The following is an 18,934-nucleotide window of genomic DNA, read 5'->3' as shown; positions in this document are numbered from 1 at the left end:
ATTATATGTTATCATCATATGCAACGCAGGGTCTAGTCTATCCTCTCATCATAAATTTCCTATCATCTTCGCATCATAGATTTTGTTAACACATTGAGCTAAAATACATTAATATTCTTCCAGCATTTCACTTTCCTATGCATTTTAAGATGCATTCCTGCCAAGTACTACAATGAATTTTTATTGTCTGAAAAATGCAGTCTGAAAATTGATCAATAATTGGACTCAACGGACTCTTAAACCTAGTGATTGTATTCTCATATATGTATTTAGCTATGTAGTGTAGTCCCTTACTATTTCCTGCACCCATCTTATTATATAGTCTATTCCTCTGTTTTTTGATATTTCAATTCTTTCTTAATATATTCAAACTACGATAAATTTTACTTTCTGATTAACTCCGACTACTACAACTTGCTTGGATTTTTTAAGCAAATCTAACAATATTGAAATACGTATTTTTCTTCCCCATAGATGTGTCTATAGTCTTAAATTGCTCACGGCTGAAATAAATGTAACCAGTGATGTTCATTTGATGCTAAAAGCATTCAAATCAAGGCAACGGACCGAACAAAATAATATACTCTCCACTGAACCAGTAAGTAAATAAGTGCAGCATTGCCTCCCACTTCCAGAAAGAATACAGTAAATAAATGCTGCACTGTTTCATACAGGGAAACACAAGCAGTAATTGGGCTATCCATTGTAGTTAAAGTAGTAACTAGAAAAACCCTACAATGTCATGCAATGACATTTTTAAATACATTAAGGATAATTAATACGTTGTCCCAAAAATTCCAGGTCCGACAAGCAAACCCTAAAAATTATTACTCTATCCACTCATTGTTTTATTATAGACAGACCTGTAGATAATTCTTAGGAAACAAATCCCGAGATCAAAGAAAAATCTCGAATTCATAATGAAAGAATTCGTGGTACTATACATTTAAAAATTATTTTTCATTGTTTGACCACTAAATTGAATAAATAAAGTTTGGAAAGACCAGATCCTTTACAAAATTCTCTGTCTGTATACATTTTATTTATTTTCTAAATTGCTAGAATATATTATTCATAATTACGTTCTAACCTTAATCATCATTTTCAGTAAACTACGAGTAGGCACATTTGTGAATCAAAAAGTATTACTAAGAAAACACAGTACCTGGTTCATGATAAATCAAAATGTTACGAGTCTCTGCATAATACAACGCAAATATATTTCAACATGATTGCAAACTATTATTGTGAATACTCGCAAGTTTCAAAATGAGAACAATCTAAACAAACGCAAATTATCGTTTCTAAAAGGCTAGTAGTCCTGTATTGAGACCGTCTTCTTATCTAGGTGCAAAGCCTAATTTTTAAATGTCTCAATTTTATTTGTCTGCGAACAGCTGGTACGTCGAACAACGAACTGGCTCTTTATCGTTAAAGAGATCTTCATATAGAAGAAAGTTATTCATCTGTATATAAAAACCATAGTCTCACATTTCTAATTCTACTTGTAAATCAACCTCTGAGGATATAAGGATTCATGTGAATGGTCGAAATATTTAGAATCTTACTACTAAATGTATCAACAATTGGCTTCAACTTGCATATGCCGCTAGGACTGGAGACGTTGGACAATATTTTTCATTTGCTGAATCTTCTAATTATAATACTTAACGATAATGGCTCTGTTCTTACGTGAGTTGAATATGTGCTAAATTTAGCTAGGCTGAATCTTATGTTACTGGGCTAAAAAATTAGCCTCTCCAGGGGAATTATTTCAACAATTGGAAAGTCATTGATAAATGGCAAGCTTATCTATTACATGCAGGTCTTCGATATAAAAAACCGTAGTTGAGTTCTTAGAAACCATATTACATGCTAGTAGAATATTTATTAACCATTTCGAAGCTGGCGACATTTAATAGTGAATAGTTGCATTACAATACCTATATAACAGAGTCTTATTAAGGAAGCCTACAGTTTGGCATGATTTTCAGCTTCTATTTTTTCTGAGGAGGGTAGAAACCAGAGCCTGGAGATCTCCTATTTCATCTAGGCTTGCTTCCATTACACTTCTATTGTCCTGAGGAACATTCATTTGCTGGGCTGGAACGAGGGGATCGTAATGGTGGTCGTTCTGGTACTTGGGGAAAGATGAACCCTTTACATCGGGGGAAAACAAAATGTTGTCATAAGCCCTCTGATGGTTTGACTGTGGTGTATTCAAAGAATTATAGTTTAAAAAAGGGCTGTTAACAAATGAAACTGGCATTATTATCTCAGCTTTCTTGCGGCTTACATGGCATGGACTTAATGACGCCCGGTCTGAGCCGCTAGCTAGCTTCGAGTAAGCAAAAGCCAGCTCTCCTTGCAAATGTGCAACCTGCAAAGTAATAAAACAGCAGGAGTTGAGCAATTTAATACTCAATCATATAATGTTAGTAATCTTCTACGATATTTAAAGCTGAAACAAGTACGAACTAGTTGTATTATTATAATAACTGTTGGTCGGATCATTTTCTTAGTAGGATTATTATATGATAAATTGATCCTCTATGCGATGTTTCTCTTAAAGGAAGATAACTAGAACAACATAACAATACTGATATCTTTATATTTCTTTAAATTTGAAAGAGTAAACTTTATGAGTTTTGTGCGATCCTCTCTAGATGGCCAACATTTGAATGTGAGGAGTATGTTTAGACTTTGCATCAAACATTATATTTATTTCCCATGTTTTCTTATGGTTCTATTACACTAATTTTATCATATAAAATTGGGAACGATATCTAAATTGGTCTATTCTTGATATCCTTTTATCTCAATTGTTAAAGTATCAGTAAAGGCAGAGCCAGATTTGTATTAATTATGCATAATTACAGCGTTGATATGACTAGTTGATAATTATCAAAAAAACTTGTTGGAAGCATCTATGAGCCTTCTCAGAATTCAAGAAGGAGAGCAAACAGACAAGCAGACCATACCAAACATATAGTATCCTTCCAAACCTAACATATACAGTCTAAGATCATTTAAAACTATAAAGAGTATGGGTGGCAGATTTTCTACTGCCGAATTAACAAAGATTTTACCTGTTAAAGCCAAATTAACATATAAAGTAGAGCTTTAATGTGTTATATATAGTCATTGCTTTAATCATGTGTTATATAGGTATCTTTTTTGTTTTTTAATTAAATTGTAAGCTTTTTAATTAGAATACACTCTATGATCTATTGTCAGAATAATAATATATCAGAATAATATTAAATAATATAGAATTAAAAAAGATAACAATGAATAATTGCAGACCAAAAACAACTAAAAAGAAGAAAGAGGGGAGATGTAATGCCAGGTTCTAGACAAAGTTGTGGGACAAGATGGATTGAAATGGAGAGATTGGATTATGTGATTTGTAATTTTAAAATCTAGAAATTCAGTATAATTTTGATTTAAATATTTTGTTTCGCAGTATGACATTCCAATAAAACTGCTGGCTACGAGCACGTGAACCTTTTAGTACCATTGTTAGCCGATAATCTGGATTTCAGTGAGCTAAAATGTAAGCGATCTCCCAACCAAAGCAATAAAATGTGCTGTTTCTAATATTTGTGCCTCTTCGCACTTACAGTTTGACTTCCCTTTTGATATGTTTAACTTTCGTTGTAGTTTTATAGGAATTTTCAAGTGGAAAGTTATAATTATTAGAAAGAGGGGAATGGTCATCGAGCTCAAATATCTTTTATAATAATAAATATATTTTAGGTTGGTTCAATATTTTATCAGGATCACGGAAAGGTCTAATATAATTATTTTTCTATAGAAGCTTTGAATCAGAATCGGAAGCACATCCAAACATTCCATTACAGAGAAGCAGTCATTAGTCAACAGTTGTTCTTCTCTGTTAAAAAAAATTAATAACATAGATCAATAGGAACAATGAAATAGCTGCCAAACATGAGAAAATGCAGTTATTACAGAAAAACAGCATAGGAAATTGGACATTCAAAGAATTTTGTTTCTAATAATTGTGCCTTTTAGTATTTATAATTTGTGGGAGGTATAATTTGAGTTGGTCTAGTGGTGGAGAATTTGTGCTCTTGAAAGAGAGGTCAGAACTTCAAATCCTACATGGGGTAAGGTATGTATGTCTTGTTTGTAGTACAGTTAGGATATTGATTTAATCCTTCTTTAGACCCATACATAGATGGCTGGCATGGTGGACTATAAAAGACCCTTTCCTTTCCTTTCCTTACTCACATTTGAGATTTTTAGCTTTTATTGTATCATTATAGAAATTTGAGATTTTTAGCTTTTATTGTACTTTATAGAAATTCTCTTTCCAATGTAGAAAATGATAATGTAGAAAATGATAATCTATAGATTAAATTGGCCAGCATGTAGAAAATGGTAATCTATAGATTAAATTGGCCAGCATGTATTTTTGGTTTGTTCAATATTGATGCAATGAAGTAATATACTTCTTGAAGGATAGAAAGTTTACATTTATCTTTAGATCCGAAGCTCATTCAAACAAACTGTTACAGAGAACCATTAAGTAGTCAACAGATATTCTTCTATACTAACAAATTTAATAGCAAACATGTAGATTAATAGCAAAAGATTACCAATTCCGTCTTTTTGATACAATAATCTATTGAAAATAGTTAAGTAGTATTTTCTTCACTATAATTAAGAAACCCACAGATTCTATTGCCTTCTCCATCAAAACGAAGACCAGTATAACCTGCCTGTTCTAGATTACACCCCAGCTTCGTGAAGGTGTGTTTATTTTGACTTTTAATGTGTAATATGTTCATTTCTAGACTATGTATTTGGCACAGTAGTAGAAGAAGAGGAACAATTAAACACTTCTATTAAACCCTAGCTCTAACCATTTTGATCTGCGTTCTTTGCGAAAAAATAGTACCATTAATGTTGCTTCTGGCCTGGAACTACTACCATGAAATTGAAATAGTCTTTCAATTTAAGGATTACCACATTAGGGCAGCCTAGACCTTTCCCCTGTAAACATGCTTTCTTCAAAACCCTTTACATGATATTATCTGTAAGACTATTGTGAAAGATCCCGATTGAAAAAATAGTTTCTTAATTAATACCCTAGAAATAGTTATTTGAGGAATTGAAGACTTTAATAAGAATTGAAAGAAGTAAACATCAAAACCTGTTGTTGAAGAGCAGAGATGTGTGAAACACAGCCATAAACAGGATCCTGAAGGCGAGCCTGGGCTTCGTAAGATATGCTTACAACCGCGTCAAATCGCTCTTGATCCGATGGAATGTTGTGCAGCAACTTAGAGAAGTTACTTGCACCAAAGATCTTATGAATTGCAGCAAAATGAGCTGCGCCCACTTCCTCAGTTGAAAAGTAAGGGGCAAATACACAACCTTCCACACACTTTCTTCTCAGAAACTTGCAAGCTCCGCATGGTCCTCCGCCTCCTCTTGCTGCCATAAAATATATTTTATGCTCCTCAGCCTAATAACTGGAACCTTGTTTTCTACGAAGAGCGATAGTACGTTTCTCTTCTCCGTTCCGTTAGAACGGTTAAGCTGTCTGAAGTTATCAAGCGCAGATCCCTTTAGTTTCTAAGCAAATTTAGGAGCAGAGAGAGGAACGAAGCAGGGTAAGAAAGAAGTACAGAAAGATCCCTTCGTTGGAGGAGGCGCAGATCAATATGGGGGAACAGATTGGTATTAAAAAATATGATTGATAATTACGTTTTGGAGTCACTCGTTAAAGCGATCGCTTAGGGTCTGACCTCCATACGAAATCAAATAGCCATTTCATCTTCATTGTAGTGGTCCTATCTTAGAAAGCAATATCTGTGATCTATTCAATCAATTTGATACACCGATATACATTTTACCACGTAATCTGCCCTACTATTCTATGGGTTAAGGAAGGCTCTACAGCACGATTTGGCATTTCTCTAAAAATGTAAACGGGAGAACATATAATTGTAAGGCGAGCAGGAAGTACAAATTTAAGTTCCGATATATGAAAAAGAAATTAATTTTTATATTATATTTCATAGATACATTTATTTATAGTTGGCTTTAAGTGTTCCACAGTCTTGTGGTATTCCATTAATAGGAGGAACATGAAGATCTATCAATATAAGGATTAAAGAATAATATGTAAATATTAGGTACAATTGTATTGCTAATTCTGTTCTAATTGGATACTTTTATCATTTGAAGTATCTCTTTTATCTTAATAGTACTCAAATCTTGATTAAAGAAGATAATTTTTTCAGATAAAACTTCAAGAGATCATCCTTAAAAAAATGTTACTCTTCCCATCTTAGTGGAGATGACAACTTGCTCGCTATCCTTCTTATTCTCTTTTCTTCTTTCCAATTTCTTGGTCCCCTTTTTTCTTCTTTCTTTTAGCTCTTGTTCCATTTTTTTAATTTTTCCTTCTTCAATTTCTTTCTTTCTACATATTTTAGTATTTCATTTTAGATTTTAGATATTTCTTAATAGTTTTTTAAGTTTTTATCTATAAGGCAAATTTATGGAACCGCTCTCATATATTTATATGAAAATGAAATTTGCATCTTCTACCCTTATTTAACCCACTATTCTAAAATACCCAATAAGAATAAAACTCCTAACCCATCAACCTAGCTACTAAGTATAAAAATTCAAAAGAAAATAACACCAAATTGCGCTACAAAGCTAGGACATTTTGCTACCTTTAGAGTGGGAATACACCTTCATGTTAAACAAAACATCATTTTTCTTCTTTTTTCTATGTATAGCTATCCATTTCTCTTCTTGTCTCCAACACCTTTGATCTCATTAGACTTCACTAGGTGGGAACTACTTTCCTTGAGGGCTCAATATCAAAGAACATATTTTAATCATCTAACTTCAGAAATGGATCAAACACAATCAATTTGCCTCAACTTTAGTCCCTCGTAAGAGTTGAGCACTTTTATTAATCATTCCCTTTTTTATTGATATCATTGGATATGATTAGGATAAGAAATGATGCAAGAACTAGGTAAAATGTTATGAAATTGACAAGATTCAACATAAATAAACTAAAATACATCAGAAATCAAGCAAAGAAGTACAAATCTAGAAATGATATACAAAAAGGAACTTAAATGTAATTAATGAGTGACATCATGTATATAATATCGTTCCCTGTTTCATTACTTTTGGCTTTAGCCTCTTTTCAAAAAAGGTTTTGCCTTTTTTGTTTTGTGTTTTTTATCATCTCATTGCTTGTGAGCCCTCTATTTTGTGCGCCTACATGACTGTTTTACATAATAAGTACTTATTAGTATTATTATAGTGAAAATAACTATCTTTCAATAATAATAAAATAAATAAAAATGGCAGCTTTCATAAAGATATCTCCTTATATTTTACATAAAATATTCAAATAAAAAACATATAATATTTTAATTATTATTAAAAAATTTATTAAACATAATTCTCTTAATTATATTTAGATTAATTTTATTCCAGTTTTATATATTCACCAAATGAATAGATACTATCACATAAAAAATAATTGAATTAATCACAAAATATTTACCATACATTATTGAACTGAAGGAGGTGTAGATTCAATCCAAAGGCCTTGGAGTTCATGTTGGAGTTTGCACACTAATTTTTGCTGTGGATTAGTTGCCGGTGAATACAATTAAAGGCTGCAATGTCAGCGTGACGTTAATAAACACGCGAACAGGAGCCCTCATAAGTTTAGTTGTACCATTAAACCCATATTATTTGATGGATCCATATCTGCAATAATAAAATATAGAGTAACTAATTTGGTGCTTTGGCTATGAAAGTGCGGGGAGGGAGAGATGGTCCCCGACAAAGCCCTCTTATTCTGCTCACACCCCTCATTTGGAGGTCCCTCCTATCCCACACTTTTCTTAAATATTGCCTTGGAGTTATAATAAATAAATACAATAATAAATAATTATATTCAAACCTTTAAAATATAACAAAAATCTAATTTACGTCTGCATTGCTACAAATTGCGTTTTCTTCGCAAAAGAAATGATTCCTTAATAAGGAAATCATAGAAACACAAATATAGATTGTAGGCTTTTATGTGGAAAAAATGGAATAGTGACAGAAATAATACATTCTAAGAGTGTCCATTCTCTCAATTAATATATTAATTTATGAGATAGGTTGGTGTGTAATTTTGTCTATCTGTTTATTTTTTAATGTATAATATTTTTTAATACAATATTATAATGATAATATGATTATTCAAGAGTTGTTGTAGTCATATGATGACTACTCATAACCTACCATATATTTTAATATTAATAGCATAACATTGATCCCTTCTTAAAAAATAAAATTACTTAATCAAGTGTGGATTCTTTTGAATAAACTCTTCATATTCCAATGTGTCATATTCAATTGTTAAATTATTTCACTAGATGAGATACTAAATTAATGTATATTTCTCAACTTCTTTGAGTGTACTTAAATTATGTATGTCAAGATATTGCTCCTATTACTTTCTTGAATCAAGAAATATAAAAAATAAATATATCTCTTTTGTTAGAGGTAACTCATGCTTCTAGGTGAAATTTTTTATATTTTGCATGATTTGGTATGGGCAATAATATTTTCTTATAAGAGCAATTTCAAGAAAACATAGTCCTCCAATTCAAAGCTCTTTTTACTAATGTGTTTATTAGCTTACCCTTCATTCTATTTTTTTTGTCATGGCCAAGTTCCTCTGAATCTTGAAACTATGCATTTTTTATGGTGTATGTGGTCCTCCATAGCCTAAACTTAAGGTGATACTATCAATGATAATGTGATGAATTGTGGTGATATTCATATAGTGCAATACATGAAGATATTCTTTATGAACTATGAAGGAAAGTGTTATGCCACCATTCTACTAGTGGTAGCGAATCTACCCATTGAAACTACTTCTCTAAAGTGAAATAATGTAGATATCCTTCCAAAAACTTATTAGAAAACTCAATTTACCATCCAATTGAGGATGGTATAAATATTTATAAGCCAACTGAATACCTCAAACATTATAATAATTATTTCTAAATATTACTAGTAAATATATGATTATGATCACTAATAATAACTTTTGTGTATCATGTATTTTCACATTCAGTTTCACACTTCACTCTATTCACATCCTTCACCCCAAAACAAACAAAAAAATGTTACACTACATTAGGACATCCCATGTCATCCCAACCATAATCCATAATTAAATTTGGAGATCCTTAGACATATAGTTAAACAAAAGAAAAAATTGCATGAAAGCATCGCACCTTATAACAAAATCTTATTTGAACCTAGTTCATGAGCATTAAATAGTCATTATAACCTTTTTCCATCATATTTATTTATGTAATCATCCATACTCATAAGGATGCTTGATCTCGAGTCTAGCACAATTCTCATTATCACATTATCCTATTTTTGGTAAGAGATATGTTGGATGCATGACATGCTTATTAGTGAATCTTTTATTTTTATTTATGTTTTGACCCACAAGTACACTGGAATTAGTACACCTTGATCTTTCTATATCTTGGTGTGTTCTAAGTTGTGTATAATTTGGTGTGGTCTTTATCTTGTATGTTATGTTTATGGTGTGCTCTTGTAATACTATTACACATGCACATACATTGCATGTGTTGGAATTGCTTCTATAATGGAAATCCATCCTTAATATTCTAGGTTATTCAATACATTTTGAATACTAATAATATCATGCTTTAATTTCATTTTCCTCACATATTCTAATAAGTTTTTTTTTTGTGTATATTATGAACAAGGACAATCATTTTATTTGAGTGTCAAGTCCATGCAAAGGTTATCTTGTCACCCTATTTTCTAATAACTTAGTGCATAATTTCATTTATTTATTAATACATAGGATTTTGTCATGACCACTTTTAATGTTCCCATAACACACACACAACCAAATTTGTTCCACTAAAACCATTGAAATTTAATTTTGTTCATGACTTCTCTAGAACATTTAACCACATACTAGCATAACCAATCTCTTTGTTCACAACATACCATTTCCTCCCATCCATTTTCCATTTCATCTATTTTATCCTTATCCCCCATATTTCCTTTCTATTTTGAGAGCATAATTGTGCTCTCTTGACTTGCCTATCATCTTGAAGTGGCATCCCACTAACTCATTTCCATCCTTCATCTTCTATTCCCATGATTGTGACGTTACACTTCTACTTTTTTTCCACTCCTACCCACTATATTTTATTCTTCTTTGAAACAATGTTACTTCTCTTGGTGACAATATCATCTCAAATAGGGAAAAAATATAGACACCTAAGTTTGTGCATTCTTATCAACACCTAATATTTCCATTTCCTCAACCATTAATTAATTAAATATTTATTATTTATTTAATTATTTTACGTTTGACTCTATCCCATTAGTTAAATTAATATTTATTAATTATTTAATTCACTTTACTTTCATCTTTCTCCAAGTTGTCCATTCAATCCTAGCCCTTCAACTTGCTCACATGGATCACACTCTATATTTTCTATTATGTGACAAGTTTACCTTTCACATAACTAACTAAGACCTTGTCCAAAATCATTGAACCTAAACACCTACCAAAATTCAAACCATCATTTCATCCTATCCATCCATCTCAAACTTAACATCTCAGACTTAGTCATCCATATAAGGATGTTTCCCTAAAGATAATCCTAAGGCTAGGTACTACCTCTGATGAGGCACTTGCCACATGACTACATGTTTGAGCCAAAGTCTAATCCTCAATCAATATGAACCATCCATCATCAATATATCCTACCATTAGATTTTGACTCTTGAGAAGGATATAACTAGATGACCACATCCTACATCAAGGCATCTTACAATAGCTAAATCTCATGCTATCATTTTGTCTTAATATTTTCATTTCTATACCAAGGTCATGAGAGCTTTTCTATTGTCTAATCCACATCACAATATAGACCAAATCAAATAGAAGTAGAGTGCATTTTATTTTAAGCTCATCTACAAGGATGGAGATTGATTGATGTACACATTTGATTCCTTTCATTTTGTTTTGTTCCATGCACATTTTTTATGTCTTCATTTTCATTTATTTGAACTCACCTATCTTTAGCGTTTTCCACTGACTTGCCTATATAAGTGTTATCTTTTAAAGAATGCTTAGTGAATAATGTGTAAAGTGTGAGATGATCTCAACAATGAGCATAATATTAGCCATAGTCTACTTAGGAACATAATTGTGCAAAACATTCAATTCATGCATGCTAGTATAGCGCCCTATCCAACTTGATGAACATTGATTTTTTGACCCTCTACTTCCTACATGCACTATCTATGATAGATCTTAACCATGCATAACTTGAATTACATACATGCTAGAAAGGCTTTACTTAATATAATATTAACCGTGTATTATTCTTTAGTATCAATGGACCAATTAACTTGTTAGTGATTATATATTATTAATAACTATTATATAGATAATTACACTTCAAAGTAGACTATTTTGAAGTACACGATAAATCCCATGTATCCTTAAATACATATTATCCATAATACAATATTTATATATAACCTAGACTAACTTTATGATTGAAATAAAACAAAATATATAAAGATTTTTGAAAATAACAATATTTGTCGTTTTTTATTCTTTTAAAGTTCATCATGGATTTCCAAACTAGAGTGAGTTTTAACTTGCTGGTAATGGCCCATCAAATATAAGACACCCCATCAAAGTGTCGTTAGGATGGGAGCTCCTCCTATACAATGTGCATTAGGAATTTCATTTGTTTTGGAGCATTTTGGGACCTGGATAAACACAAACATGCAAGCTTGTGCATTAAATATATTGGGCAACTTTTATAAAGCACAATCCCCGACAAGTTAGACCGATAGTGTACTCCATTGTCTGCCACCTTTCTTTGGCATGATAATTACATATTCTAGCTTTCCATATAAAATTTGGATTTCGAACTTCAAAAATCTAATTGTAATTTAACTCGACCTCTATTTCCACAAGTCAACTTTTATTAAACGAAACGCTTTAAAGTTTCCACATCTTTTTAAAAAGGCTTCTAGATTTCTTATTCGATGTTAAAACCAAATCAAAGTAATGTTCTTCACTTTGGTTGGGTTTAACGCATCTTATAAATTTCTAAACATTAGATTTCTTTTCTTTGTTTTAGGATGATGACCTTTAAAGGTGGGTACTTTTGTATAAGGAGCTCTAAATATAGCAAGAGGAAAAAGAAATTTAATATTCATTTAAAATAATAATAGAGAGGAATTGAGGAGTTAGTGCTCAAGATAAGGTATGTGATTTATTAACGAATAGTTAGGGATAAAATGAGTTTTAAGGAATGTATGTGTTTATTTCATATTATTTTCAAGAATAAGTATTGATCAAGAAAAAATGGATCTTAAAAAGTTTTGTATAGTTATAAGAATAAAAATTAGAGGCAGATTTTCTTAATAAAATTTTAGGATCCATCATTAAAGATGTTCAATATAATATTATAAATACATAGTATGTTGACTAAAGATAAACTATTTGATCATGAAATAAATAATAATTCTTTTATAAATCTCATTATTTCATAATTGTTTGAATATTTTCTTTCATATATGAAATAAAGGTTAGCAATATCAAATATTACCACAAGGGATATAATTTGTTGAGAGTATTTTCTTTAAAATCACATGAAAGAATACAATGGGGTCAAATTTCAAGAATTAGACAATACCATAGGTACGAAACTTTCCTCCAAATGCTATTCATTGTGCACAAATGTCAATATTTATTTATTATAAGCCTTATTGAATAAGAATCAAATATATGATATTGTAACACTAGAACACTTTGGATGAATTCTTGAGGAATATTAGTATCTAAATTAGAATGTTTCCATCTACATGAAACAAGATTAAAATATTCTTTGACATTTCTTACAAAAACTATCTTTGGGAAAGAGACAAAAAAGTGTAGTATTGCTAAAAGCATAGCTATTGCAAGATTTAACAAAGCTAGTTCTTTCCAATAAATGATTATAGTACAATGTGGCCAAGAAAAAGATCAAAAAGGCAATAATAAAATCTTTAAATCTAATTGGGATGATTTTCTTCAATGCTTGTGGCATGAACAATGTTAGGTAATTTGTGAAGCATCATCTACATTTTAAGGTCCTCAGAGAAAGGGCCTAATCTTGCCAATTTATTCATATTTTCTTAATTTTTTTCTAGATTTGATTGTGTATGTATTTTTTGATGATAAAAAATACATACATAATCGAATCCAAAAAAAATAATAGAATACAACATGGATTGTGGAAATATCATAACATTAATTTATTCATAGTTTTATTTCCTTCTATCAAAGTGTGTTTGTATATGACATGGCAAAACGTAATTATCATGTCTTTGTACTTGGTAATAATATCATTCACCCACCATCCTAACTTAACCTTCCCTTGTAACATCATAATTACATTTTTTGAATCACCTTCAATAATGATTTTTTGGTAAACTTTATCTTTCGTGATGGCGATGCCAAAGAAGGTGCCACATTAGAAATTTGAGAGCTTAATTTTACCACATAGGTTACCATGGCCATACCCTGTAGATCTCTAATGACCCCATCCCCACTCGCTAGGCTTGGGTTACCTTTATAATAATCATCGAAATTAAGTTTCAAACAATTGGTGTTGGGAGGGGACCATTTTATACCATTTTTAAACCTAATATGTGGGAAGGTGAAGTTGAAAAGGATGTCTGTCAACTCCAGTTCTTGGTGATGGTCCAGTCCAAAATTGAGGGAGGGTGGGAATGTATAGATTTACCAAAGCCTTTCATATTCTCCTTCAATTGGTTAATAATGGAAAAGGAAAGAGCCTCCTTCATAGTCTTGCGGTCTATAAAAACTTTGTTGTTGCATTCGTTCTATAAACTCTAGCTCATATGGAGGAAGTCCTTCCACCATAGTTAATAGATGAGAAGACGGGAGGATAGGGGATTCCAACTAGTAGAGACCAACTTAGGATCTAGGTGCCCCTCCCCTATTAATCTTCTATGTGACAAACCAGGAGAAGGGATAATAAAACAAAAGTTTGTTGATACTTTCCTTCACCATCTCACAAGGAATGCACATCTCACAAAGAATACACGTATTCACCAACTGAAAAACTCCTCCTCTTAAGGTTATCAATAGTCAAGATTATTTAATTACAGACACTCCACTAGAAGAACCAAACCTTAGGGAGCATTTTTTACCACCAAATATGAGATCCAAATGAAAGATGAAGGAGAGGGAAGAAGGAGAAGCTCAAAACTTGATTTAATAGAGTATTGGCTATGCTCAAAACAAACCCACACCAATAGATCATTTTGATGCACTCTTAGGAATCTAAAATTATTGAGAATCTTGAGAAGGTCCTCAACAACCATTTTTCAGTGAAAAAATCTTCCAAGGTAAATGTTAATTTTGGGGGAAGGAGATAGAGAACCAATAATTCACTAAAAGAGTTCCAAATCTCTCCAATAAAACATTCTCAATAGCCAAATAGATGAGGAAGAATTCCAAGGGGAAAGCCAACACCAAAGGATCATTCTGAAACCTAATACACCTACCATCCTCGGCCTACCAATGTAAACCTTTCTAGAGTAGAGACTTGGACTTAATCGGGTTGTTCCAAATATACAAACCCCTAGGAAGCTCAACACTATTGAGGAAGAGGCTACTATTCTCACTGTGCAAGTATTTAGTGTGCATAACAATAGACCAATCCACCTTATCCATAATAATTCTCCACCCAATCTTAGCAATAAGAGAAAAGTTAAAAGGGCAAGAATCTTTGATTCCAAGACCACCTAAATTTTTACTAGAGTAGGTCGTTCCCCAATTAGTTAAGGAAATTCTATTCTTTCGTTCCACACCTAACAATAGAAAGCTCCTTTGGATTTGATCCAATTTCTTATCCTAAGCAACAAGAATATGGAATAAGGATAATAGATATACCTCTAGACTCTGAAGAGAAGCTTTCAAGAGTTGAAGTTTACTTGCATTACTTAGGAGGGCACCCTTCTAGCCCACAAGTTTTCTTTGGATTCTTTTGAGGAGACCTGACCAAAGCATATTCTCCACCTTACCAACCATAAGAGGGAGGCCCTAGTAGGAAGTTAACAAATTTCCAATCTGATAGTTTAAAAGTCTAGCAATACAGGCTTGGAGGATAGGATACACATTCATAAAAGAGAGAGAACTATTATCTAAATTGGTAATCTAACTAGATGCATTTACATACTTAGATAAGATAGAGATCCATTCTTTAGCTTCTGAAATTGATGTAGCCCCAAGTAGAAGGGTGTCATCAACAAATTGTTGATGAGAGATATTCAAATGAGAAGAGGAAGGTTTAATTCCTTTCAAGGATCCCCGAATAGTGTCGACCTTAATGTTTTTGCCTTAAAAAACTACCATTACAATGAAACGATAGGGAGGTAAATGGTCTCCTTTCCTTAGAACATTAGAAGATGAGAAAAACCACTAAGGGGAACCATTAACTAAAATAATGAACATAGGAGCACCATAGCACACTTCCAACAGCTTAAGGAATTTACCACCAAAGAAAAACCTTTGGAGGACTAGAGAAAGAAAAGGCCATGAAACCTTGTATGTACTGGATGTTATCATTATTTCCCTTCACAATTCTTTGTAGATGACTTGGATAAGAATAGATTGGAATTGTAATATGTAGTAAGAAACATTCAATTTGATTAGTGAACTAATTGGTTTATATGGCATGTTTCCATTAACTACCAAATGTGATTGACAATATGAGTCGACCCCATGGTCACAGTGTAGACCAAACAGTCAATAATGATATTTTGTCTTTGTCCAAGTTAGATTGACTACTATTTTTTAATTTAGGATTTATTATAAATTTTGTTAGAAAATAATTATAGTCTTTTGGATCAATAAGATATGAAGCTTTTTTATTTCTATAGATTGATAAGATATGAACAATTCTTGCACCTATTTATTGATAATTTGATTATATGTAGAATAGTAAAATGTAAGCCACAATTAATTAAGATATGTGTGTACTATTGATAGACAAATTTTACTTACACCTATTTGTGGATAACCTAATTGTATGCAGATTGATAAAATCTAAGTAGCATATAACAAAGATATATATGTACTATTGATTCACATGTGTGTGTGTTTTCTATTAAATTATAAATATGTGCACATATCTACAAAAAGAAAAAAACACCATCTGTAAAATCTGATGTGATGTTAGGAAGGAACCACCTGGTCAGTATTAATCTCTCCCTCCTCCTTATCTTCATAATATTTTATATAAATTACGATCTACTAATTTAATTTATAGCCAGCAATTATTTTTGTAGTCCACTTCCAACGCAAGGACTAATAAATTTAGATTCCTGGTGCTAGTTCAAATGAATCCGACAACAGTATTTTTTAACTTTAAATGGAGATAGCCACAAGATACAAGGAAAAGGAAACATTATTGGCAGTCAGAGAATTCCACGATGGGAGTATGGGATCTGCCATGACAAGTGGGTGGCATATAAATGGGCCCATTTCAGTATTACCGCTTCACCCTCATATACATTACCACACAAGCTTGCGTAGAGTAGAATATCCAAGACCACAATGTAAGTGCCAATTGTGAAGCTGCGTTATCAAAAACATTCCCTCAAAGGACGATTTATTAACTTTGTGGACACTTGAATTCATAAAATGGATAGTACAAAATAGTTTTTGGTCTTTAAATAAATATTCTCTCTTTTGAAGTTAGAGTAATGAGGAATGAGTTTTTTGGTCAAGATGGATACCAAAGAGCTCTTCAAACACAGCATTGTGGATTGGAGGTTTTATAACACCATCTTAGCTCCCATGTAATTTTCAGCATGTTTTTGGTAGCTGAGCTTCTACTTCTAAGCATATTAAAAGCCATAGCGCGGAGATCTCCCTCATCCACCTGATTCGCCTGCAATGAGTTTATTTTATCTTATTATCGAAAGCATTCATTTAATGGTCTACGGAGAGATCTTCCCAGTAGTCCATGTTCGTGGGAAAGCACAAATTCTTATCCGTTTTTAACTCGAGGTAAAATGCAGTATTCTCTGATCCACTTTGTTGGCTTGACTGTGGTTCACCTGAAGAATAATAATGTTCGTAGGCTCTAGAATATGACGAAGTTGATTGTTCAGCGTAAGAGGAAGGACTCAATGATATCCTGTCAGAGCTGCTAGCAGAAAGCCTAGAGTGCGCAATGCTCAGTTCATCTTCCAAGTGTGCAACCTTCAAAATGGAAAACAATAGATTTTGTTCAGCAATTTTAGTCCTAAATATTATATCTAGAATATAAGTGATCTTTTTAATCCTACAATAATAGTAAACAAAATTCCTAGGGTTAAGGACAGTAAGAATTTAATGTATTTTTATGTTAAATTTTGTATTAATCTTACAAGAATCAAATATAGTAGTGTTCTCAATAATGTAAATGATGATTACTATTGGAATTTTCTATCTTCAATCTTATTTTGATTAATTGATATATTGATTGAAAAGTTTGATGAGAAAGACTTTCATACAAAATATGTCAAACTACATCGACTCCTACTTAAAGAGATCTATATGAGATATTAGGATTGGACTTAATAAAAATCAACCAGAAGAACAAAATAGAGTACAAAGGGTAAAAAACAATATTGATTGTCTTCAACTTGGACTTTCAAACGGATACCTTAACTGTATTGACTTCTCAAAGGCCTCAAACAAATGTAAGACACTTATTACATTATTTGAATCACAAACATGTAACGCAAAAATGAGCTGAAAGTGAAAATTAAATGACAACTTTAACTTTTCGAATTTTGGTAAGATTTTCATAGACATCATAACATCCTAAATATTTGTATCCTAAGATGATAGCAGAAACGAATATAACACTTTTATAGACATCTAAACTATAAAATTACAGAGACTAGCGAGTTATCAAGGGTTCTTTATAAGGAGCACTCATTGGTTACAAATTACGTCTAATATTTTCAGTTTTTAGATTAGACATCCAAATCAGAATAGATTCAATTATCCAAATACTAGTTATCCGACGCCCTATATAAGTTTTGCAGTAAAAACTCTTGATCAAAGAGATAGTCCTAAAAAAAATCTAGACCCATATACTGAAACTATTGACAGCATTTAAAACCCTGAGAACATATAGATTTGAATAAATAAAGACCTCAATAAGAATCGAAAATAGGGATTTATATATAAACTAAACCTGTTGCTGAAGAGCAAAGATTTGTGAAACACAGCCATAAGTTGGATCCTGGAGGCGAGCCTGGGCCTCGTACGATGTGCTGACAACTGCATTAAATCTTTCTTGTTCCGATGGAATGTTCTGCAGCAACTTAGAGAAGTTACTTGCACCAAAGATCTTATGAATTGCAGCAAAATGAGCTGCACCCAGTTGCTCTGTAGAGAAATAAAGGGCAAGCACACACCCATGCACACACTTTCTCCTCAGAAACTTGCAAGCTCCGCAGGGTGCTCCTCTTCCTCTTGCCGCCATTAGTATACAAACGGGATGGTAACTCCTGTTTACTTCAGTGTGGAAGAAGCAGGAATGAATGGCTTATAATTAAGCCAGAAATGAATGCCTTATAATTTGGACAGAAATGAATGCTTTATAAGTAGGCCAACGACATTTATTGCATCTTAAGCAATAGAACAATGTATTCTAGGGAGCAGATTGGCGTACACAAAATTGAATGATAATTTTATTCCGCAGTGCATTCACTATCAAGGTCCTTTGCTGTTTTTCATTGCGCGACATAACAACTGGCATCCATGGAA

The 18,934-nt window shown here is 32.2% G+C and overlaps 2 protein-coding genes across 2 annotated transcripts; both read right to left on the bottom strand.

The window, feature by feature from the left end:
* Positions 1-1,990: 1,990 nt before the first annotated feature.
* Positions 1,991-5,470, bottom strand: LOC131067074 (LOB domain-containing protein 23-like). Its single transcript, XM_058002000.1, has 2 exons — positions 5,180-5,470; positions 1,991-2,380 (listed from the first exon to the last, which is right to left on the bottom strand). Exons 1-2 carry the CDS (start codon positions 5,468-5,470, stop codon positions 1,991-1,993), a joined length of 681 nt encoding a protein of 226 aa, XP_057857983.1.
* An 11,631-nt stretch (positions 5,471-17,101) lies between these two features.
* LOC131067075 (LOB domain-containing protein 29-like) lies at positions 17,102-18,650 on the bottom strand. Its single transcript, XM_058002001.2, has 2 exons — positions 18,360-18,650; positions 17,102-17,374 (listed from the first exon to the last, which is right to left on the bottom strand). The coding sequence occupies exons 1-2, from the start codon at positions 18,648-18,650 to the stop codon at positions 17,102-17,104; spliced, it is 564 nt and encodes a 187-aa protein (XP_057857984.2).
* Between the last annotated feature and the right edge of the window lie 284 nt (positions 18,651-18,934).

Source organism: Cryptomeria japonica, chromosome 8 (genome assembly GCF_030272615.1).
Source record: "Cryptomeria japonica chromosome 8, Sugi_1.0, whole genome shotgun sequence".
NCBI lineage: Eukaryota > Viridiplantae > Streptophyta > Pinopsida > Cupressales > Cupressaceae > Cryptomeria > Cryptomeria japonica.
Note: the sequence above shows the minus strand (reverse complement) of the source record. Positions and strands in the feature narration are given on the sequence as shown.